Below are 24877 nucleotides of genomic sequence, written 5' to 3'. Positions count from 1 at the left end.
CTCCCTAAGTGCCGAGATTGCAGCCTCTGCCTGGCAGCCACCCCGTCTGGGAAGTGAGGAGCGTCTCCGCCTGACTGCCCATCGTCTGGGATGTGAGGAGCCCCTCTGCCTGGCTGCCCAGTCTGGAAAGTGAGGAGCGTCTCTGCCCGGCCGCCATCCCATCTAGGAAGAGAGGAGCGCCTCTTCCCGGCCGCCATCACATCTGGGAAGTGAGGAGCGTCTCTGCCCGGCCGCCCATCGTCTGAGATGTGGGGAGCACCTCTGCCCTGCCGCCCCGTCCGGGATGTGAGGAGTGTCTCTGCCCGGCCGCCCTGTCTGAGAAGTGAGGAGACCCTCTGCCTGGCAACCGCCCCGTCTGAGAAGTGAGGAGCCCCTCCGCCCGGCAGCCACCCCGTCTGAGAAGTGAGGAGCGTCCTCCCTCCTCGTCTGGGAGGGAGGTGGGGGGGTCAGCCCCCCGCCCGGCCAGCCGCCCCGTCCGGGAGGTGAGGGGCACCTCTGCCCGGCCGCCCCTACCGGGAAGTGAGGAGCCCCTCTGCCCGGCCAGCCGCCTCGTCCGGGAGGGAGGTGGGGGGGTCAGCCCCCCGCCTGGCCAGCCGCCCCGTCCGGGAGGCGAGGGGTGCCTCTGCCCGGCCGCCCCTACTGGGAAGTGAGGAGCCCCTCTGCCCGGCCAGCCGCCCCGTCCGGGAGGGAGGTGGGGGGGTCAGCCCCCCTCCCGGCCAGCCGCCCCATCCGGGAGGGAGGTGGGGGGGTCAGCCCCCCGCCCGGCCAGCCGCCCCGTCCGGGAGGGAGGTGGGGGGATCAGCCCCCTGCCCGGCCAGCCGCCCTGTCCAGGAGGTGGGGGGGGGGCGCCTCTGCCCGGCCGCCCCTACTGGGAAGTGAGGAGCCCCTCTGCCCGGCCAGCCGCTCTGTCTGGGAGGGAGGTGGGGGGGTCAGCCCCCGGCCCGGCCAGCCGCCCCGTCCGGGAGGGAGGTGGGGGGGTCAGCCCCCCGCCCGGCCAGCCGCCCCGTCCGGGAGGGAGGTGGGGGGTCAGCCCCCCGCCCGGCCAGCCGCCCCGTCCGGGAGGGAGGTGGGGGGTCAGCCCCCCGCCTGGCCAGCCGCCCTGTCCGGGAGGTGAGGGGCGCCTCTGCCCGGCCGCCCCTACCGGGAAGTGAGGAGCCCCTCTGCCCGGCCAGCCGCCCCCTCCGGGAGGGAGGTGGGGGGGTCAGCCCCCCACCGGGCCAGCCACCCCGTCGGGGAAGTGAGGGGCGCCTCTGCCCGGCCGCCCCTACTGGGAAGTGAGGAGCCCCTCTGCCCGGCCAGCCGCCCCGTCCGGGAGGGAGGTGGGGGGGGTCAGCCCCCCGCCCGGCCAGCCGCCCCGTCCGGGAGGTGAGGGGCGCTTCTGCCCGGCCGCCCCTACTGGGAAGTGAGGAGCTCCTCTGCCCGGCCACCACCCCATCTGGGAGGTGTACTCAACAGCTCATTGAGAACGGGCCATGAAGACAATGGCGGTTTTGTGGAATAGAAAGGGGGGAAAGGTGGGGAAAAGATTGAGAAATCGGATGGTTGCTGTGTCTGTGTAGAAAGAGGTAGACATGGGAGACTTTTCATTTTGTTCTGTACTAAGAAAAATTCTTCTGCCTTGGGATCCTGTTGATCTGTGACCTTACCCCCAACCCTGTGCTCTCTGAAACATGTGCTGTATCCACTCAGGGTTGAATGGATTAAGGGCGGTGCAAGATGTGCTTTGTTAAACAGATGCTTGAAGGCAGCATGTTCGTTAAGAGTCATCACCACTCCTTAATCTCAAGTACCCAGGGACACAAACACTACGGAAGGCCGCAGGGTCCTCTGCCTAGGAAAACCAGAGAACTTTGTTCACTTTTTTATCTGCTGACCTTCCCTCCACTATTGTCCTGTGACCCTGCCAAATCCCCCTCTGCGAGAAACACCCAAGAATGATCAATAAAAAAGAAAAAAAAAAAAAAGAAAAGAAAATGTAGCTTATTTTACGGTCTTAGGGGGGAAAAAAAGCAAAAAATGTAAGCGCCTAGGCAGACTTAGACTGTTTTTACATGATTTTATAGCAAGTCAATTCTGATAAACTTTCGCATTTAATTGGAAAACAAGAAATTGAATATACTAACTATAGAGACATAATATGAAACAAAACACAAGGAAAACATCATTCAGAAGAAAGGGGTACTTTCAATCTCAAGAGTGATCATCAGTTCAAAGAATTTGACAAACCATAAAAAAATTTTTATCTTTGTCCAGGAAACTCAGGTAGTTAAATTCCACATGGAATCATCAGATATGTGCTTGGAAATTACCACATCATTATTTTCTGGACTAAGATCTACTGTAGAATTTTTTGATGTTTTGTTTTAGAGACAGGGTCTCGCTCTGTCACCCAGCCTGGAGTACAGAGGCATGATCATGGTTCACTGCAACCTCAAACTCCTGGGCACAAGTGACCCTCCAACCTCAGCCTCCCAAGTAACTGAGACTACAGGCACACAACACCACACTCAGCTAATTTTTGTTAGTTTGCTTTTTTCGTAGAGACAGAGTTTTGCCCAGTCTGGTTTCAAACTCCTGGGTTCAAGTAATCCTCATGCCCCAGCTCCCAAAGTGCTGGGATTACAGGCATGAGCCATCATGCCCGGCCTTACTGTAGATATTTTTATAATTAGAAAGTAATTATAAAGCATGTATCATATTCTAGAATACATTTGCTAATGGGTATATTTCTTAAAATCCCACACTGAAATAAAAGTGAGTTACCAGGCTCTGAGGAGAACAGGAGTTGACGGCAGTGGAGCTGCCAGTCCCTGGTGCCATCTGATTGTTGTGTTGCGAATTTGTGAAGACAAGGGCTTGCCCAAAGCCCTGCTGTTGGGAAGTTTCAAAGGAGTTGGCTTCTGAGGCTTGACTGTGAGGAACAGGCTTCTGGAGCAAGGCTACCAGATCAATGCTAAGCAGACAAAAAGCAATGAGGAACCAGTCATAAGCAAATCTTACCAACAAATGAATGTGAGAAGTCAATCAATATATAGTGAATTTACATTAAAAATCAAATGAGGAGAACCTTTGGAAAATGGGGTTTAAGGGGGCAAAAGGAGGGCATCATCCACACAAAAGAACATACCAAGCCACAGAGACTGAAGCAGGGCTTTGCAGAGAAGAGAATCAAAAGGTGTATTGAGAAATTTTCAAAGTAATGACTAACACATTATAAACTGATTTGAAAACCTGGAGCAATAAAGTAAAATTAAACAATTTTCTCAAGTTTGGTTCATTTTACCTAGAATATTTTACCCATTTATTACCTAAAACCAGAGTTCCTAATAAATCCATATTTCTAGGGAATGAAGACCTCACCTGCAGTAAGCAATTCAATAAGTTTCACTTTTTTTTTTTCTAAGACAGTGTCTCACTCTGTTACCAAGGCTGGAATGCAGTGGTGTGACCCTGGCTCACTGCAACCTCTGCCTCCCAGGCTTAAGCGATTCTCGTGCCTCAGCCTCCCGAGTAGCTGGGATTACAGGCGTGTGCCACCATGCCCAGCTAATTTTTGTATTTTTAGTAGAGACAGGATCTCACCATGTTGGACAGGCTGGTCTCAAACTCCTGCTCTCAAGTGAGCCGCCTGCCTTGGCCTCCCAAAGTGCTGGAATTACAGGCGTGAGCCACCCTACCTGGCCAAGTTTCATATTTATCTTAAATTTTTACATTCTATCCCATAATACATTTAAGTGTGTGTATAGACACACACTCATACACACACACATGCCCATATAATTTTATCTTTAAAATATTCAGGAATAAATGCACAGTATAATAACAAATATACTGTTAACCAGAACTCTTAAAACACCCCCAGACAGATATTCCAATTTGGACTACCTGACAACAATGAGCTACAAACTTCCTGTACCAACTCTTTTCTAAACTTACCTAGTGTAGTAGGACCTGCCAGATGCACCGTATTACCTAACCTTGTAATGAATGCCATTGAATCCTTTCAAAGGCCAGTTCCCATCAGTTCTCCTGACTGACATTCTCACCATGCCAATAAGACAGGCAGATTACAGGACAATTCAAGACTCATTCCTGACACATGGCAAAGTTCCTAGCCTGAGTTCCTCTCCCTTATAGACTATAGCCAAGTTGAATTTCATGACAATGATCCCAGTAAATTCACTGAATCATAAATACAATAGAGAATATGTGCATTTAACAACAAACTCCAAACAATCTCAAAACAATATACTGTAAGACATAATCATTAATCATTTTTATTTCCCTACAATGAAATCTCATCACCATCTCATTTAGCATGAGATTGATCCTGTTAGGTTCAAAACTGCCTTCATTTCTAAGGTATCATATGTAACCAGTCTTTCATCTTTCCAGATCACTATACTTTGAAACCACTTTCAAAGGTGTTTAGTGTGAAAACTAGAATATAAATAAATGCTCTTCAGTCATTTGTTTCAGTGTACATTCTAAGAATGTGGTTATCCCATAAGTTCCTTCCTTTTCTGTAATCTAGCAGAGTAAAACTAGTAGAACTCAAATAAAATAAGAGATCTGTATTAGTTTCAGAAGATCTAAATAAATGGTAATGAAGAAACCAAAGAATACAATGTATTAAGTTCATTCTGTCAAAAAAAAAAAAAAAAAAAAACAGGTCTACAAAAGTGAAAATAGCAACCATTAAAAAAGTTTAGGCCAGGCGCAGTGGCTCACGCCTGTAATCCCAGCACTTTAGGAGGCCGAGGCTGGTGGATCACGAGGTCAGGATTTCGAGACCAGCCTAGCCAATATGGTGAAACCCTGTCTCCACTAAAAATACAAAAATTAGCCGGGCGTGGTGGCAGGCGCCTGTAGTCCCAGCTACTTGGGAGGCTGAGGCAGAAGAATCACTTGAACTCAGGAGAGGGGGGTTGCAGTGAGCCGAGATCGCGCCACTGCACTCCAGCCTAGGTGACAGAGTGAGACTCCGTCTCAAAAAAACAAAACAAAACAAAAAAAAAAGGGCCAGGTGTGGTGGCTCACATCTGTAATCCCAGCACTTTGGGAGGCTGAGGTGGGCGGATCACCTGAGGTTGGGAATTCGAGACCAGCCTGACCAACATGGAAAAACCGTCTCTACTAAAAATACAAAATTAGCCGGGCGTGGGGGCGCATGCCTGTAATCCCAGCTACTTGGGAGGCTTGAGGCAGGAGAATCACTTGAACCCGAGAGGCGGAGGTTGCAGTGAGCCGAGATAGCGCCACTGCACTCTAGCCTGGGCAATAAGAGCAAAACTACGTCTCAAAATAGAAAAACAAAAAAAAGTTTAACGTGATGTCTGCAACAACTGCTAACAAATTCATCAGTGGATACATCAATTAGAAAATGATTGAAGCTCTGTCAGATTTACCAAGTAGTGGTAAAATAAAGGTTAGCCTTGGATAAAAAGGGAAAAAATAGAAAGAGACCCAAAAATGAAAATACTTTTCCTGAGGCAAAAGATTTCAGTAATGCTTTGAATAACAAATATAAGATGGCAAAAAGTATTTACCTTTGCCCAGGTAAGATGTGATTCTCTGCTGGAGCAGATGAGGCAGTGAAGACCTTTGTTTCAGAAAGCTGTATGGAAAGTTGAAAAATTTAATCTTATTCTACATACTACTAAACCCAAAACACTGACTTCCTGATCATTTGTAGTCATCAGTAGTCTCTTACACTTCACATAACAGCTATTCTAAAGAAAATGAAATATACAAGTGACCATGACAAGTAATTTTCAAGTGAATGCAATTTTTTTTTTTTTTTTTTTGAGACAGGGTCTGGCCCTGTTGCCCAGGAAGGAGTGCAGTGACGTGATCTCGGCTCACTGCAATCTGTGCCTCCTGGGTTCAAGCGATCATCTCGCCTCAGCCTCCTGAGTAGCTGGGCCTCCAGGCACGCACCAGCATGCGCCACCACACTGAGCTAATTTTTGTATTTTTAGTAGAAACAGGGTTTTGCCATGTTGCCCAGGATAATCTCCAATTCCTGGCCTCAAGTGATGCACCCACCTTGACCTCCCAAAGTGTTGGGATTACAAGTATAAGCCATGGCGCCCGGCTGCAAGTGAAGGTAATTTTAGATTGAAAGGCCTACAAGAATGATTTCAAATCAGGAAAATGATGAGACTAATGGTAAACAACACAGTGAAACACTCAAACCAGGGCTCAACCGCAGACTCACTTCTCTATTTGTCATTACGCAAAATGAGAATACCAATAAACCCACCAACAATGCTAACAGAAATGCCAAAAAGAAGTTGAGAAGGTGGCCAGGAATGGTGGCTCACACCTGAAAGCCCACCACTCTGGGCAGCCGAGGCAGGAGGATTGCTTGAGGCCAGAAGTAAGGCTTCATCTCTAGGAAAAAAAAAAATTGGCTGGTCGTGGTGGTGTGCACCTGTCCCAGCTACATGGGAGGCTGAGGCAGGAGAATCGCTTCAGTCCAGAGGTTGAGGCTGCCGTGAGCCATGATCACACCACTGCACTCCAGCCTAGGGGACAAAGTGAGATCCTGCCTCAAAAAAAAAAAAAAGAAGAAGTCATTAAGAAGTTTGTAAAGGTGAAATAATCGATGTTTTCTCCCCCCAAAGACAGATGTCTTTGGTACTTAATTGATCAGTAATTTTACATTTCATTTTTATTAAACCATGAGTTTCTATTATTTTTAAAAAACTAATTTTATCACATTCTAACACATCCAATAAACCGCAAATATTCAAACCAAATAACTGAATTAAGTCTGGCATACATAGGCCCCCATGAAACCATCACCACAATTAGGACGGTGAACATATTCTTTACTCCCCCACAATTTCCACCTGTCCCTGTGGAATCACTCAATCCCACAACTTGTCTGCATCCCCAGGCAACCACTCACATGCTTTCTGACACTACAGATTAGGCTGCATTTTCTAGAATTTTAAATGAAATCATAAAAGTATCCAAACCTTTATTCCTGGCTTCTTTCACTCAGCATAATTATTTTGGGATATATGCACACTGTTTTAACTCACTTTTAGGGCATTCAGGATAAATTTTTTGAAACCTCAACTGACATTAATAAAAGATACAAGTTCTTTTTATGTTTTCAATGTGGGGACTCGGCTTTGAAAGGCTGGAAAATGTTGATCTAATGAGGTAACACGGAAAACATAAAAATGCTACTCAAAATGTTCCCATAATTCTTATCAACTCTAAATGTCTCAGAAACACTGTATAAAACCAGACTTCCTGCATGACATACTATGTGTAAGCAGGAGGCAGAGGAGACAGTAGGTGTTCATTTTCTTCAACAATATAAAAGTGCTAAATTGTTTACCGGTTCAACAAGTCAACAAGAAGGGCCTAAGTTGCATCCTATTCCAAAACAGGGTGTGTGGGAAGGGTTTTTTTTTTCTTTTTTGGGAGACAGACCTTACTCTGTCACCCAGGCAAGAATGCAGTGACATGATCACTGAGGCTCACTGCAGCTACAAACTCAACCTCCCAGGCTCAAGCATTCCTCCCACCTCTACTTCCTAAGTAGCTGGGACTACAGGCACCTGCCATCACACACAGCTATTTTAAAATTTTTTTGTAGAGACAGGGCCTCCCTATGTTGCCCAGGCTGCGCTTGATCTCTTGGGCTCAAGCGATCCTCCTGCCTCAGCCTCCCAAAGTGCTAGGGTTACAGGCATGAGCCACTGTGCCTGCCCCAAGGTAGTATATTTTAATATTCCCAGTGAATCCATTTTTGCCTGAAACTTACAAATTAAATCGATTTACGAAAAAGAGAAAAAGTAAATGAGAACTACTATAAACATTGACATATCTAAACATGATAATAAAACACTGAATGGTTCCCCCCCCCCCTTTTTTTTTTGAGATGGAGTTTCATTCTTGCTGCCCAGGCTGGAGTGCAATGGTGTGATCTTGTCTCACTGCAAGTGCCTCCCGGGTTCAAGTGATTCTCCTGCCTCAGTCTCCCAAGTAATTGGAATTACAGGTGCCCACCATCCCACCTGGCTAATTTTTGTATTTTTAGTAGAGACAGGGTTTCACCACGTTGGCCAGGCTTGTCTCGAACTCCTGACCTCAGGTGATCTGCCCACCGCAGCCTCCCAAAATGCTGGATTACAGGCATGAGCCACTGTGCCCGGCCTTTTTTTTTTTTTTTTTAAAGGAAGGGCCAGGCATGACGGCACGCACCTGTAATCTCAACTACTTGGAGGCTGAGGCAAGAGGATCCCTTGAGCACAGGAGTTTGGGGCTGGAATGAGCTGGCCAACAGTGCAAGACCTAGTCTCTAAAATTAAAAAAAGGCCGGGCGCAGTGGCTCATGCCTGTAATCCCAGACCTTTGGGAAGCCAAGTCGGACAGATCACCTGAGGTTAGGAATTCGAGACCAGCCTGGCCAACATGGTGAAACCCCGTCTCTACTAAAAATACAAACATTGGCCAGGCATGGTGGCGTGCATCTATAATTCCAGCTACTCAGGTGGCTGGGGCAGGAGAATCACTTGAACCCAGAGGCGGAGGTTGCAGTGAGCCAAAATCGTGCCTCTGCACTCCAGCCTGGTGACAGAGCGAGAGCAAGGCCCTGTCTCAAAAAAAAAAAAATTAAAGTACTTATTTTTTACAAGGTAAAATGAATCTATCTATGGTAGTGGGTTGTTCAAACACCACTTAAAACCCAAATAATACTGTGTGTGAAGGAGTAGTAAGACCCAAGGAACAATGCCCTGCCTAAGGTCATTAAACAAGTCAAGTAGAAATCATGTTTCTTGTTTCTCATTCAAAGCAGGTCCTGTTAGCATAAATGGAAACACATATGGAGACAGAGAAAAAGACAGAATCTCAAAGTGTGCGTCATTGTATATAGTTTTCAGGATCTGTATTTGTAACCCATTTATTATTTCCCTCTCAATGTCTGCTCAAACTCTGTGTCAGGCAGATACCAAACTCAAGAGTTCTAGAACTTGACAGTCAAACAGAAAAGAGGTATAAAATTTTATGGTATTGGGTTACTTATCCCTTTTTTCTCTTTATTATTTAACTTATTTTTCCAAAAAAAATTCTATGCTGAAAGCAGAACTTATAGACTGACAGTACCCAGAAGCTAGTGTAACATGCTCAAAAATATCTGTGCAATAAAGGAATTTTTTTTTAAAAAAGGTTCTTCTAGTCAAAAGGGGAAGAGGTTGGGCATGGAACCAGAGCAAACTTATTCAGGTTAATTTCAATTGTGATCCAAAATACAGACTCCCCTTTAATGAAAATATTCTAAAGAATAATAGTTTACAAATCTGGGCAACAGTGTCAGCTGGCTATAAGGTCAAACAAAACACAGATAAGCTTAAAAAAAAAATCAATCCTACTTAACACCTGGTAAATTTTGTTTGTTTGCTTTAAGATGGATTCTTGCTCTGTCACCCAGGCTAGAGAGCGGTGGAATGATAATGCAGCCTTGAACTCCTGGGCTCAAGAGATCCTCCTGCCTTAGCCTCCTGAGTAGCTGAGACTACAGATGCACAACCCCACACCCAGGTAATTTTTTTATTATTTTTTTTTTGTAGAGACAGGGGTCTCACTTTGTTACTCAGGCAGGTCTCATATTCCTGGCTTCAAGTGATCCTCCTACCTTAGCTTCTCAGAGTGCTGTTGTGAGTCACTACGCCCAGTTGTGAGTCACTACGCCCAGCCTAACACCTCAACCTTTTTTCTTGTTTTTTTCCCAATCTCCCAATCATCTTGACAATTGGTCATTTTTAAGCACAAAAACAAATATTCTTAAAAATCTGAAAATCTAAGTTCCTTTTAAGAAGCATCTGTTAAAAAAGCCAAGCCTCAAAAACCCTGGCTACGATACATGCCAGAAAAGAAGCCAAGATGAGATAAGATGTCTCAGGCTCTTTCTTCCAAGCACCAAAGTCCCCACCAAACACCGAAAGAAAGACAGGTATCGGCCAGGCGCAGTGTCTCACGCCTATAATCCCAGCACTTTGGGAGGTTGAGGCGGGTGTATCACCTGAGGTCAGGAGTTTGAGACCACCCTGACCAAAATGGTGAAACATCGTCTCTACTAAAAAAAAAAATACAAAATTAGCCAGGCGTGGTGGCGCACATCTGTAATCCCAGCTATTTGGGAGGCTGAGGCAGAAGAACTGCTTGAATCTGGGAGGCAGAGGTTGCAATGAGCCAAGATCACGCCATTGCATTCCAGCCTGGGCAACAAAAGTGAAATTCCATTGCAAAAAAAAAAAAAAAGAAAGGTCTCATCTGACAGCAAACACTTACATCTTCAGTCCAGTCTTCTGTTGTCCACTCTTCCACAGAATTCTTCCAAGCCCCTGTTGGGAAACAACAGCAATCAAAGTTTATACCACAAAGTCAAATACAGTCTCAGTCCAAATGATTCCTTTTTGTGTACTATGCGGGAAAAAAGATACATACGCCTCACTAGCAATTTAGTTTACAACCCAAGAAACATGACGTTCTTAATCTATTCTCGGTAAAATCAGTAATATTTCTTTTCTCCCCTTCTCTTTGAAATAATGTTTACAAATGCAACTTGACTAGTAGTCACTATCTACATAACCTCAAATCAGTGTTTCAAATGGATTTTGCTTCAATATAGGTCACATCCAAGCAATTCTGCCATGAGTAAGAAAGTATGGATGTAGCACAAATATAGACATTTAACAATGGTTTGATTTCTTCCGATATAGTCTTCAAAATAACAAATTTCATTTTAAGGCAAATCTGTCTTGGACCCTATTTCAGGTGGATTACTGAATTATCAAATTTAGAGAAGCATCCTTTTTATAAAATATTAGCTCTACTACATGGCTTCCTAATAGGTCTCCAGCAAAGTTCAACATTACTCTTGCTCATATCAAGTCTGCTGCTTTAAGTTCTGGAGTCAGTACACAGGATGCGCTCAAACCGTTCTTACAGAATACTCATCCATAACACATCTAAGTACTTTCAAAAGTGTTGCTACTCAAAAAATACTTACTTACAGATCTTATATAAGTAGAGGGCCACTGTTTACAGCATGTATGAAAAAAATGCCCATATATAATGGTTTTAAAGGAAATACACTAAGAAATTAACGACAACCCCAGAAAGCGGGATTATGGATGTTTTCAGTTCCTTCATAAGAAGAAAGGAGTTAATCATCTGACAAACAAAATTCCGTTTCTCTCCAAAAGTTGTGTATGGAGAGGGAAAAGGAGGAGCATGCTTGTGAGACAAAAGAAGTCAGGTAACCATGTCTACCTTCCTTAGAATCACGTAAACAGCCAAATAACTGACCTCCTCATAAGTAAAATGATGATTGTTTCCTAGAAAAAGAGTCCTTATTTATGGAATGTTTTTAACGGGACGTACCTGATTTCAGATTGGGGTGGCTCTCTGTGAAATGTGATGTAAACTGTGCCAATATTTGGATGTAAAATACAGATGTTTCAAAACCGAAAACATTTAATTCTGTCTGAGAAACCACTAATACACTGGAAATTTGGAGGATGAAGTTAATGAAAGCCAGAATTGTAAGGGAAAGCTTGATGGGGAAGATAAACATACACACACAGGGATATAAAGGAAAATTTCCAGGAGAAAAACAATGATGAAACATTACAAAAACCTACATAAAAAATATTAAAGTACTCTAAAGCTTAAAATACACATTATTTTTTCTAATTTTTAAAATTGCACAGCTCAGCCACTATATGTACAGTTAATGTAGTAAGTTAAAACAGACTTTTATACATGATATGTAGTAAGAATGGCCTACCATGGCAATTCAGGAGATATATTAAAAGTTTAAAAAAGGCTGGGCATGGTGGCTCATGCCTGTAATCCCAGCACTTTGGGAGGCCGAGGTGGGTGGATCACGAGGTCAGGAGTTCAAGACCAGCCTTGTCAATATGGTGAAACCCCGTCTCTACTAAAATTACAAAAATTAGCCGGGCGTGGTGGCGTGTGCCTGTAGTCCCAGCTACTGAGGAGGCTGAGGCAGGAGAATCGTTTGAACCCGGGAGGCGGAGGTTGCAGTGAGCTGAGATCATGCCACTGCTCCAGCCTGGGCAACAGAGCAAGACTCTATCTCAAAAATAAATAAATAAATAAATAATAAAAAAATAGGGCCTGGAGCAGTGGCTCATGCCTGTAATTGCAGCATTTCGGGAGGCAGAGATGAGTGGATCACCTGAGGTCAGGAGTTTCAGATCAGCCTGGCCAACATGGTGAAACCCCATCTCTACTAAAAATACAAAGAATTAGTCAGGAGTGGTGCCTCACACCTATAAATCCCAGCTACTTGGGAGGCTGAGGCAGGAGAATTGCTTAAACCCAGGAGGTGGAGGTTGCAGTGAGCCGAGATCGCACCATTGCACTCCAGCCTGGGCAACAAGAGCAAAACTCCATCTCAAAAAAAATAAATAAAAATAAAAATAAAAATAATATAATAAAAATAAAAAAGACTGGCCTACCACTTTGAGAGCAGTATTTTGAAAATAATTAAACACAACTTTGGACTTGCATAATAGGGTGAGAATCTGAGTACATTTAAAAGCAAGTACAAGGCACTATGTATGTAGCCTGAAGGAAAAACAGCGAAACAGATAGTTATAAGCAGAGATGCAACATGATAGAGTGGTAAGTCAGGAAATTACAGGGGAAACTCCCATGTGAGAAGCAAGTGCCACGTTGTTGCAGGAACTAGCCATACCCACACAGACTATAAAAAATTCCAGACATTAAATACAGAAGGCAAAGGCTCAGGTCCTAATCATATTTTGGAATATTAAAATTTTAATTTGGTCATTAGACCTACACCACAAAATATAACGGAAAAACTTCAACAATCCTTATTTTCAGCTTAAAATAATATATTGGAGATGAATGTTTTATGTTCAATTTAACTTGGTGTTAGTCCTCTAACGAATGTATGTTAAGGCCACTTAGGAACAAGGAAAATAATGATGAAAATTCTGTGACACCTTGAAAGTCAATCAATAAAACATTTCCATTAGCAAACTGCAAATCTGATTACCAAATAAATAGGTATAGTTTACAAACATTTATCTGATAAATTTTTATTAGCTAGCTTTGATAAAAAATGAAAGATATTGCAAGCAATTTATAAGATTCTTAATTTTAAAAATTAAAAAATTAAGTATTCATACCTTTGAGTCCATAAGAACTTTTGTTTGACAGATCCTGAGCTATGTTGTGAGTATTTGATGCCAGTTCTGTGGACCAATGTAAAATTGAGGGTTTAAACATATGAAAAGAATGAAAGTATTCATCACAGAGAAGATGGTCACTGTCAAAGCTATGTATATGCTGCGTTACTGCCCAAGGATAGTGAAATGTAATTGAAATCCATACTCTTACAGGTCACTGCAAACCAAGTTATGAATCTTATCCTTGATGGCCCTGGGACACTCAAATCACTTCAATTGTTCTCATTCTCACGCCCATGTTTACCAAGCTCCCTTCTCACTCATCAAAGAGAGTATTCTAATCTGTTCAACAGGTACCAGTTTTTAGAAAATTTATAAATTAGCCTTCTGAGTATACACAAGTCTTTCTAGTTTGGTTAATTTGAGGGTCCCTCATATCAGGAATAGATTTGTGGTTATTATACTGTCAACAGTTGGGTTTCTGAGCCTATAAGGCTGAGTCCTGGACTCATAACTCTCTTATCAACAAGCCAATACCATTCTGTGAGGCCTCTGGAAAAACAGCCAGCACCATCAGCTGACATCCTTTAACTGTATTCTACAACAAATTGGTTTTGCTTATCTAAATGCTTTTCAGCAAGAAATCTGCTACTTTAAATAATAAGTGGGAGGAGATGAAAGAAAAGAGAGAGGAGGAAAGAGAAAATTTTAAAAAAAGTAACTAATTGACTAATTCAACATTCTGCTTCAACACTTGCACAACATTCGGCTTCAAAGCCATGGAAGCCTATGCCTGTGAATACCAACTACACTCCAGCCTGGACAACAAATTGAGACCCCCATCTCTTTAAAAAAAAAAAAAGCAAGAAAAAAAAACATCAGTGGAGGTATTAATAAAAGCACTATAATATCACATACAGATTTTTGTTTGGATGTGTTTTCATTCCACTTTTATAAAAACCTAAGAATGGGATTGTCAGATTGTATGATAGGTATGCTTTCCCACCAGGCATGTATATGAGTACCTGTTATTCCACAATCCTCACCAGCACTTGGAATTTTTCATTTCCTTTAAAGCCATTTTAATAGGTGAATGGGGGTAACTCAATGTGGCTTTACTTTGTATTTCTCCAATGACTAATAATGATGAGCACACTCACGGATTTGTTTGCTATCCATTTATCATGTTCCCTTATAAATGCAAATATTTTGCTTTTAATTAACTTTTTATCTTAAAATAATTATAGAGTCACAGGAAATTATCCTTCACCAGTCTCCGTGTTGAAACAGAAAATTTACCATTTCTGACCCTCTCCAAGTGTACAATTTAGTGGCACAGAGTATATTCACAATGTTGTACAATTATTACTATCCATTTCTAGAACTTCTTCCATTTTTTCCCCCCATTTTCAATTGCTCATTTGTTTTAGGGGGTTGTTTTCTTATTACTGAATTGTGAGAGTTCTTTATTTATTTTGTATATAAGTCCTTGTCAAATATGGATTTTATATAAACATTTTCTCCAAGACTACGTCTCATTGTATCATTTCATTTTTCTCTTCAGAAGCATTTTACAATTTTTGATAAAATATACTTTGTCAATTTTCTCTTTTATGACTCAGGCTTATCGGATTCTATATAAGAAATCTTTGCCTAACCTAAAATCACTAGGATTTGCCACTATATCTTCTTTGTAAGTTGTACTTTCAGGTTTCATGTTTAAGTGTAACCTTGGAGGGTAATTTTTGTATACAGTATAATGTATGGCATTGAACTGCCTCATAATCTTTGACAAAAAACAATTAGCCATATGTATATGTGTTTATTTCTAAACTACTATGCTATTGATTTATGTGTCTTGCTTACTGCAGTGTTAGAGCAGTTCTTAAAATCAGGGAGTGTGGGCCGGGTGCGGTGGCTCACACCTGTAATCCCAGCACTCTGAGAGGCCGAGGCGGGTAGATCACAAGGTCAGGAGACGGAGACCATCCTGGCTAACACAGTGAAGCCCCGTCTCTACTAAAAATACAAAAAAATTAGCCAGGTGTGGTGGCGGGTGCCTGTAGTCCCAGGCACTTGGGGAGGCTGAGGCAGGAGAATGGCGTGAACCCGGGAGGCAGAGCCTGCAGTGAGCAGAGATCGTGCCACTGCGCTCCAGCCTGACTGACGAAGCGAGACTCCATCTCAAAAAAATAAAAAATCAGGGAGTGTGGGTCTTAGAACTTTTTTTTCTTTTCAAAATTGTTTAGGCTACTTTAGTTCCTTTAATATTATATAAAAATTTTAGAGTCAAGTTGTCAAGGCCAGGCACAATAGCTCACACCTGTAATCTCACCACTTTGGGAGGCTGAGGTGGGCAGATCACTTGAGGTCAGGAGTTCAATACTTACCTGCCCAACATGGTGAAACCCTGTCTCTACTAAAACTACAAAAAAAAAAAATTAGCTGGGCATGGTGGTGCACACCTGTAATCCTAGCTACTCAGGAGGCTGAGGTAAGAGATCACTCACCCAGGAGATGGAGTTTGCAGTGAGTTGAGATCGCAACACTGCACTCCAGCCTGTGTGACAGAGTGAGATTCCATCTCGAAAAAAAATAAAATAAAAAAAAGAATCAAGTTGTCAAAAATCTGCTAAGATTTTGATTGGAATTGTGCTGAAGCTATCGATCAATTTGGAGAGAAATGACATTTCAAAGATATTGAGTCTTCTAATTCATGAACACTGAATATGTTCCCTTTTATGAGGGTCTTCTTTGATCTTTCCCAACATGTTGCATAATATTAACATACAAATCTTGCATATACGTAGTCAGAAATAACTATTTCTTGTTTTTTTGGTACTACTAAAAAATGTACTGTTTTTCTTATTCTTTGTTTGCAATTGTTCACTGCTAGTAAAGAAGTACCATAATTATATTTTAATGATGTATAAGTTATAATTCTATATGCATTTGTTAGAATTCATCCTCTGTACCTCTAAAAAGGGGAGAATATATGTGTATATATATAAAAACTACATCAACAAATCTAATTTTTCTTAAAAATCAGTGGGGAAAATTTACATAAGATGGACCACCGTGAATTAATAAATTCAAAGACAGAGTCAGTAAAAACTAAATGTCACAACAGTGAGACTAAAATATATTAAAGTGGTATATCCCTCTATTTATTGTCTTCTTTATTTTCTCTCAATATTGTTTTATATTTTTTCTAATCTTACATATCTTACATATCATTAGACTTATTCCTAGGCATCTGGTGTTTTCTGAAGCTATTAGCAATTTTTTTCCATTTTCTGTTTGTTGATGATTTATAGAAATACATGCCTTCATGAAACTTGTGTCTTGCATCTTGTGCTTGTGAAACTCTCCAATAATTTGTCTACAGATTCTTTTACACAATCACAAAAAACAATGGTTTATTCTCCCTTTCCAATCCTTATGACTTACTTATTTTTTCTTTATTGCACTGGCTAGGACCTCCAGTACAGTGTGAACGGAAGCAGTGGCCGCATGTGTTTTTATCTTGTTCCAGAGGAAAACCATTCAATATATCACCATTGACTGTAACACCTGCTGAAAGTTTACAGATATTCCTTATCTGATTAAGGAAATTCCTTGTATTCCTAACTGCCAGGATTTTGTTTGTTTTTAATTAGAAAAATTATTTATTTCTGCTCCTTTCATAGATCTTATTGTTCAGGAAACAGTCATACATACGTATCTGAAATAATGTATTATCACACTCCCTATTAAAAGGCAAAGCACCACAGGTAAAGCTGATCAGCCATCTAGAATTCTCAATTTATGGAATCTTGCTTCCAGATTTTATATTAATTTCTGAAAATCAGAAATGTCATCTCCAAAAACAAGTTAAAGGGGCTGTAAAAAATAATCACTTTATTCAATATTATATTTGTAAACTGGAGTATATTTTCTTTAAAAAATGAAAAACTAAGAAGAAAATGTCACTCAACATCATTGATGTCAATAGGTCAGCAGGAGAAAAAATACTGTGATAAACTTGTCTCTTTGATACCAAGAAGAAATTTTACTCCAAGCTACACTTCCAATGTTTTCACTACATATTTCTTTACTGCTGCTCTTCATTCTTTTCCACATTTCACAATAGTGGATTGGTACAGCCTTTAAAACTTCATTGACAGGAACAAATGCAGTATCCATTGATTTCTTCTCAAAAGGCACTCTAACCTATCAGATTGCCCGGCAGTTACATTCTCATGAATACTCTAGCCATAAAAAAACTCAACAGGACACAGACAAATCCAATGAATAGAAGAAGAAATCTACTGGGTTTTGGGATATTTGGTGCATTTGATTGGTACAGGATTATGAAACCTAAACCTTCCATTGTAAACAGGAAGCTGGATGCAAGTCCTTCCATAATATACTGTCCATTTACTCTGTACACCAAGAAAGCTACTGGCCTCTGATGCCCATGTGCATTGGTCATAGAGCCAACACTTTGAGGTTCAACAATAACATCATAAATTATTCCTCTGGTGATGAGGAAGCAAGACACCACCACCAGAGCATACATAGTCATGGCCGAGGGCATGTGCAGCCTGGTCGGCTTCTTCAGCTTCAGGTTGGGACATTTGAGCACTAATGGGACGCGGTACAAAGTCTCCATGTTGGTGGAATCAAGGGCCATTATCAGGCTCAAATCCCACATGCCACTCAGAAACACTGTTTGTTTGTTTTAATCATGAACGAATATTGAACATTTTTCCTTATTGAAATAATCATATGGATTTTTCTCCTTAATTTTGTTAAATGGATAATACTAATTTCTATATTTTTATATACAATACACATAACATGAAATCTATCCTTTTACAACAGACAGTTGAATAATTTTTAGTATATTCACAATTTGTGCAATCATCACCTCTAATTCTAGAACATTTTCATCACTCCAAAAACAAACTCCATACTCATTTGTAGTCACTCACCACTTTTCCCAAATAGTTCTAGCTCTAGGCAACCACCAAGCTAATTTCTGTCCCTATAAATTTGCCTTAGACATTTCAGATAAATAAAATCATAAAATACAATATATGTGGTCTTTCTGTGACTCTGCATACTATTTTCAAGGTTCATCCATGTTGTAGCATGTACCTTAATTCCTTTTTATGGCTGAACATTATTCCATTCTATGTATATTCTATATTTTGCTTATACATTCATCCATTGATAAACATTTGAGGTTTTTTCCCCCCAGACAGACCTGTTCAATAGGAAGTATGGGTTGTTTCTACTTTTTTATAATGATGAATTATGTTGCTATCAATCTTTTTGTACAAGATTTTATGTGAACCTATATTTTCCTTTCTTTTGGGTATGCATCTAGGAGTTGATTTGACTTGTTTTTTAAAAGTTAAACAAACTAAGCTGGGCATTGTGGCTCATGTCAATAATCCTAGCACTGGCTGGGTGGGAGGATCTTTGAAGCCAGGAGTTTAAGACCAGCCTCCACAACAATGCAAAATCTTATCTCTACAAAAAACTTTAAAATTCACCCAGTGCAGTGGTGTGTGCCATAGTTCCAGCAGTAAGTACTAGGGAGGTTAAGGTGGGATGGCTTGAACCCAATGGTTCAAGGCTACAGTGAGCTATGATCACACTACTGCACTCCAGCCTGGACAACAGAGTGAGATGTTCTCTCTTTAAAAAAAAAAAAAAAGAAAGAAAGAAAGAAAGAAAAGAAGGTGGGGCACGGTGGCTTATGCCTATAATCCCATCACTTTGGGAGGCCAAGGTGAGTGGATCATTTGAGGTCAGGAGTTCAAGACCAGCCTGGCCAACATGGTGAAACCCTGCCTACTAAAAATACGAAAAAGTTAGCCAGGCATAGTGCCGGACACCTGTAATTCCAGCTACTCAGGACACTGAAGCAGGAGAATCGCTTGAACCTGGGAGGTGGAGGTTGCAGTGAGCCAAGATCGTGCCATTGCACTCCAGCCTGGGTGACAGAGACCCCACCTCAAACACCCCCCCACCCCCCAAAAAAAACAGTTAAGCAAACTTAATTACCATGTATAATTCTTTTTTTTTTTTTGAGACAGAGTCCCACTCTGTCACCCAGGCTAAAGTGCAGTGGCACAATCTCAGCTCACTGCAACCTATGCTTCCTAGGTTCAAGTGATCCTCCCACCTCAGCATTCCAAGTAGCTGAGACCACAGGCATATGATACTATGCCCGGCTAATTTTTTAATTTTTTTTTGCAGAGACGGAGTTTCACCATGTTGCCCAGGCTGGTCTCAAACTCCTGAGCTCAAGCTGAGTTATCTTATAATCTCCTAATATCTATATGATCCATATCAATATTCCTTTTCTCTTCCTGGAACCAATTATTCACGTTCTCACCTTCCCTTGATGATCTCATAAGAAGCTTAACAATTTTACTAGTGTTTTCAAATAACAACTTATAAATTTTGTTGACCCTCTTTACAGTTTCTCTATTTACAGTTGATTAGTTGTGCTTCTGGTGGTACTCTCTTACTTTTTGGCTAGGGTTGATGTTATATGGATGTTTGTGTGCATTATTTTTTTTTTTTCAGGCACAGCCTTGCTCTGTTGCCCAGGTTGGAGTGCAGTGGCACAATCATAGCTCACTGCATCCTCAACCTGCCAGGCTCAAGTGACGCTCCCCACTTCAGCCTCCCAAGCAGCTGGGACCACAGGTGCACACCACCATGCCATGCTAATTTTTTAAGTTTTCTTAGTATAGATGAGGTCTTACTATGTTAACCAGGCTCGTCTCAAACTCTGGCTCAAGTGATCCTCCCGCCTTGGCCACCTAAATGCTGAGACTACAGGCATGAACCACTGCACCTGGCCTTGATAATTTATTGAGCTATATTCTAAGTCTAGGTTATAATTCATTGTGTTAAATTATGTTTTTGTTTTTTTGTTTTTGTTGTCGTTGTTTGAGATGAAGTCTCGCTCTGTTGCCCAGGCTGGAGTGCAATGGCACGATCTCGGCTCATTGCAACCTCCACCTCCTGGGTTCAAGCGATTCTCCTGTCTCAGCCTCCCGAGTAGCTGGGATTACAGGCATGTGCCAGCATGCCCGGCTAATTTTTTGTATTTTTGTAGAGACAGGGTTTCACCATGTTGGCCAGGCTGGTCTCGAACTCCTGACCTCAAGTGATCCATCTGCCTCGGCCTCCCAAAGTGCTGGGATTACAGGTGTGAGCCACCGTGCCCGGCTAAATTATGTTTCTATAAGTATAATCTCAATAATTACTGTACAAAGAACTCTATATAAATAACCAATATTTACCCCAAGAATTTCAGAAAATAAATAATCCAGAAACAGCATGATACAGAAAAACCTGCAGAGGCAACGTTGCTACAAACCCATCTATCATCTACCACATTATCATACATTATCTGGCCAAAGAATCCACCATTAGAAATGGGAAGTACTTCCAGTAAAAAATCTTCTCCTCAGAAATTCTATATATCTGTGACATACTTTGATCAGAGTGTGGGTTTGTGCTGATTTATGCCAATTACCTTATGTAGCCTCTTTCTTAGCTTGCAGAAGGGAAAATCAAATTCCTTGTCATCATGAGATTTGTATGTGACAGACTTTGGGTGGTAAGAACCAACTAAGAATCGTTTCAGAGGTAGGACAGTAGCCTGTTTTTCATTCTTTTCCATCAGCACATTTAGACTTCATCTTTGTATGAGAACATACAACTCTTAAATAGCTCAAACATTTAAAACTCATCTCTGGCAAAAACAGAACACTTACCAGTTCCCTCATCTGCACCATTCTGAGCAGCTTCCCAAACTACTAGCTTTGTCCCATACACATCTGTAGATGTAGAATCTGAATAGTCTGCAGGATTAAATGTCCTGGGGTTTGAAATAAAGAAATAATAAAGGCAAAAGAAGCAAGCACCTAAGCCAAAATATTAACCATACATGATCTTCCACCAAACAAGCCCAGTGCCTTCTCACAGCCACTGTAAAAGACATCACCTCTCCTTCCCCTATTTAAATATAACTAATTCTGCCAGCCATGGAGATGCAGATGTGAAAACCAGAAGTTGCCTAGGGACCTTCCACACATTCTGGTATAATAGCCTTATTTTCCTGAAACACGGTCCTCAGCATACTAAAGCAGACAAGGAGACGTATAATCTTTCAAGGCAGAATAAGAGCTCTTATGAGAGTCCTGCTGAAAAATAAGGCATAAATAGGCAACAGGTATTTTCTTCCCAAGTCAGAATCCAAGTTTGGCTTTGAATCTTTTACAGCTTAGATTTATATGCTCCTTTACAGAAACATTAGATAAAGAAGAAAACATTTTGTTCAGCACCTCTACTTCTTTTCAATAAAATCCTAAACTGAACACCCAGTTTAATCGAATCATGGTTCAGAGGTCTAACATGAGCCAAAACAAATATTACCTTTAAAATTTTCACAAAGGAATGTGAAGTAAACAGAAAAATCCACAAAACAATTTAAAGCTAATGAGCAGGGCTATGTCTTAAAGTGCTCCTGACAGTTTGCTCCCTTTGTTTTCATCCCTCCTCTTCCTCAAAGGAGCTTAGGCAGAAGGCAGATTGCATGAGGCACCACTACTTCTAGAAGGCATTAACACCAAGAGTGCTGCCTGAAGTTAGGGAGAGACAAAGGGCTTTTCTTGGAGCCAATTCCTTTCCTTGACTGCATCTACGTATGGCTTCTACAGGATGTTTTAAAACTTTTCCTAAAAATCCAATGGGAGCTAATGTTTTAGAAGCAACAAAAAGTAAAAAAACACCCAGAAACAAGAAATAAACCTCTGACTTTAGTGCCTTTGAGTCTGTTCAATGTTTACTATTACAATTCAGGAAAAAGGTATCACTCATACATAAATAAGCATTACATTTACTTAGCATTCAAAGACAATGGCTGGATTAACTAAAATGGCTCTTAGGCAGTGCCATTTAGGTACGTCTATAGGTATTTTGTCACAACTTCAGGCGAAGTGCTACTGACATTTATTAATAGTACAGAGAGGAGAGATGTTGCTAAGCAACCTACAATATACAGGAGATCCTACCACCCCATGGAAGTATTATGCAATACACAATCTCAATAATGCCAAGGCTAGAAACCCTGCTCTAATGCCTATTTAAAAGATCAATTTTATTCATATTATTTTTCTTATTTGTAAATCTCTTTAAGTATAGAAAACACTAGATTCACCATGATGACTAAATTAGATGTAGGGTATTAGAAGCAACTGCAGAATAAAAACTAGGGAAGTAAATAATTTTAAAAATAGGATGGCTATCACTTACCCTATGCCTTGGGTTGAGAACCTTCCTGCCCCTCTCCCTCTGCCACGTCCAAATCCTTTAAAAAAACACACAATTATAGTATAAAATAATACTTATGTCCTACACAATTACACTTCCTTCTTCATCCTATACTCACTACCCAGACAATATTATCATTATTCCTAGTAGCACCAACATTCCAATCCAGGGCACCCAATTAACTAATCCCTGCTGATACAACTACCTATACCCAGTTGGTGACTTCTAAGGCTAGAAAAGAATTAAATTCTCCTTGTATTATATTTGTGGTATTTGACAGCTAAACACAGGGAGGTTGTATTATAAAACAGTCTGCATCTTTTAAAATCAGAAAGAGCTAACACCATGGAATTATAAGCCACTACTATAAATGAAATGAGAACCAGAAAGAGGAAAATGCAAAGTAAGCTGAAGGCACTGTTAAGTATCATTTTAAATACTAGTCTGTGATCAAAGATCAAAATGGCAGCAAGCATGAGAACAAGCAAGCAAGAAGAGAAAATTATGACTAGCACCTTTCCACATTCTCTTCATTAAAATCCTAAACTGAAGAGCAAAGGCCTAAATTTAAGAGCTAAAACTATAAAACTCTCAGAGAAAAACACAAAGCAAAAGCTTGACAACGCTGGATTTAGCAATGATTTCTTGAGTATGACACTAAAACTACAGGCAAAAAAAGAAAAAATAGACAAAATGGACTTTATGAAAATTAAAAACTTTTCTGGGACAGGCATGGTGGCTCACACCTATAATCTCAACAATTTGGGAGGCTGAGGTGGAAGGGTGGCTTGAGCCAGGAGTTCAAGACCAGCCTGGGCAACATAGGGAGACCCCCTCTCTACAAAACTATTTTTATGGGCATGTGCCTCTAACTTAGCTACCTGACAGGCTGAAGCAGGAAGATCCATGAGCCCAGGAGTTGGAGGTTGCAGTGAGGTATGATCAAACCACTGTATGCAAGCCTGGGTGACATAGCAAGACTCTGTCTCAACAACAACAACAAAATCTGTAACAAAACACATATTGGCTAGGCACGGTGGCTCATGCCTGGAATCCCAGCACTTTGGAACACCGAGGCAGGTGGACTGCTTCAGCTCAGGAGTTCAAGACCAGCTTGGGCAAATGGCAAAACCTTGTCTCTACAAAAAATACAAATATTAATGGGGCATAGTGGTACATGCCTGTAGTCCCAACTACTCGGAAAGCTGAAGTCGAAGGATTGCTTCAGCCTGCGAAGTTGAGGCTGCAGTGAGCTGAGATTGCACCACTGTACTCTAGTCAGTGTGACAGAGTGAGACCATTGCTCAAAAACAAACAAAAAAACACCACGGTACCAACAGAGTAAAAATGCAACCCAAAGAATGGAAGAAAATATTTATAAATTATATATCTGATCACAGAGTAACATCTGGAACACACAAAGAACTCCTAAAACTCGACAACAAAATACTCCATTCAAAATGGGCAACGGCCAGGCCCGGTGGCTCATGCCTGTAATCCCAGCACTTTCAGAGGCCAAGGCAGGCGGATCACCTGAGGTCAGGAGTTCAAAACCAACCTGGCCAACGTGGCAAAACCCCATCTCTAATAAAAATACAAAAATTAGGCACATGCCTGTAGTCCCAGGTACTCGGGAGGCTGAGGCAGGAGAATCGCTTGAACCCAGGGGGCGGAGGCTACAGTTCCTAACTTGTGTCACTGTTCTCCAGCCTGGTTAACAGCGTGAGACTAAAAAAAAAGGGGGTGGGGGTGCGGGGGGCGGGCAATGGACTTGAATATGGATTTCTCCAAAGAAGATATACAAATGACCAATAAACACATTAAAAGATACTCAGTATTGCTGATCATTAGGGAAATCCAAATCAAAACCACAATAAAATACAATCCCATATTCATTCGGATGACTACTACCAAAATTAAAGTAAAAAAACAGAAAATAACAAGTGTTGGCGGCCGGGCGTGGTGGCTCATGCCTGTAATTCCAGCACTTTGGGAGGCCGAGGCAGGCAGATCACGAGGTCAGGAGTTCGAGACCAGCCTGGCCAATATGGTGAAACCCCGTCTTTACTAAAAAAATGCAAAAATTAGCCAGGCGTGGTGGCGCGCGCCAGTAGCCCCAGCTACCTGGGAGGCTGAGGCAGGAGAAATGCTGGAACCCAGGAGGCAGAGGTTGCAGTGAGCCGAGATCGTGCCACTGCACTCCAGCCTGGGTGACAGAGTGAGGCTCTATCTTAAAAAAAAAAAAAAAAAAAACCAAGTGTTGACAAAGATGTGGAGCACACCATTGTGCACTGCTGGTAAAAACGTAAAATGGGGCCAGGTGC

General features: G+C 41.7%; 2 protein-coding genes and 1 non-coding gene across 52 annotated transcripts in view; all 3 read right to left on the bottom strand.

The window, feature by feature from the left end:
- UBAP2 (ubiquitin associated protein 2) overlaps positions 1-24877 on the bottom strand; it is a 130365-nt gene that overhangs the window by 31140 nt on the left and 74348 nt on the right. For 19 of the 50 annotated variants that reach the window (XM_063788664.1, XM_063788662.1, XM_063788666.1 and 16 more), the window contains 6 exons: positions 22536-22590; positions 20996-21099; positions 13209-13274; positions 10315-10367; positions 5550-5617; positions 2764-2953 (listed from right to left, as the gene is read on the bottom strand). In XM_063788664.1, coding sequence (XP_063644734.1) covers positions 2764-2953; positions 5550-5617; positions 10315-10367; positions 13209-13274; positions 20996-21099; positions 22536-22590 — 536 coding nt within the window. The remainder of the gene's footprint in view (positions 1-2763; positions 2954-5549; positions 5618-10314; positions 10368-13208; positions 13275-20995; positions 21100-22535; positions 22591-24877) is intronic. The other 31 variants (XM_063788672.1, XM_063788674.1, XM_054658767.2 and 28 more) reach the window with 5 other exon arrangements.
- LOC112204479 (small nucleolar RNA SNORD121A) lies at positions 2248-2329 on the bottom strand. Its single transcript, XR_002938121.1, has one exon. It is a non-coding gene; the product is annotated as a small nucleolar RNA SNORD121A (small nucleolar RNA).
- LOC107976638 (oligosaccharyltransferase complex subunit OSTC-like) lies at positions 14449-17992 on the bottom strand. The gene has a single exon (XM_054658774.2). It carries the CDS (start codon positions 17902-17904, stop codon positions 17440-17442), a length of 465 nt encoding a protein of 154 aa, XP_054514749.1. The 5' UTR covers positions 17905-17992; the 3' UTR covers positions 14449-17439.

This window comes from Pan troglodytes, chromosome 11, assembly GCF_028858775.2.
Source record: "Pan troglodytes isolate AG18354 chromosome 11, NHGRI_mPanTro3-v2.0_pri, whole genome shotgun sequence".
Classification (NCBI taxonomy): domain Eukaryota; kingdom Metazoa; phylum Chordata; class Mammalia; order Primates; family Hominidae; genus Pan; species Pan troglodytes.
This window is presented reverse-complemented; position numbering and strand designations above follow the sequence as displayed.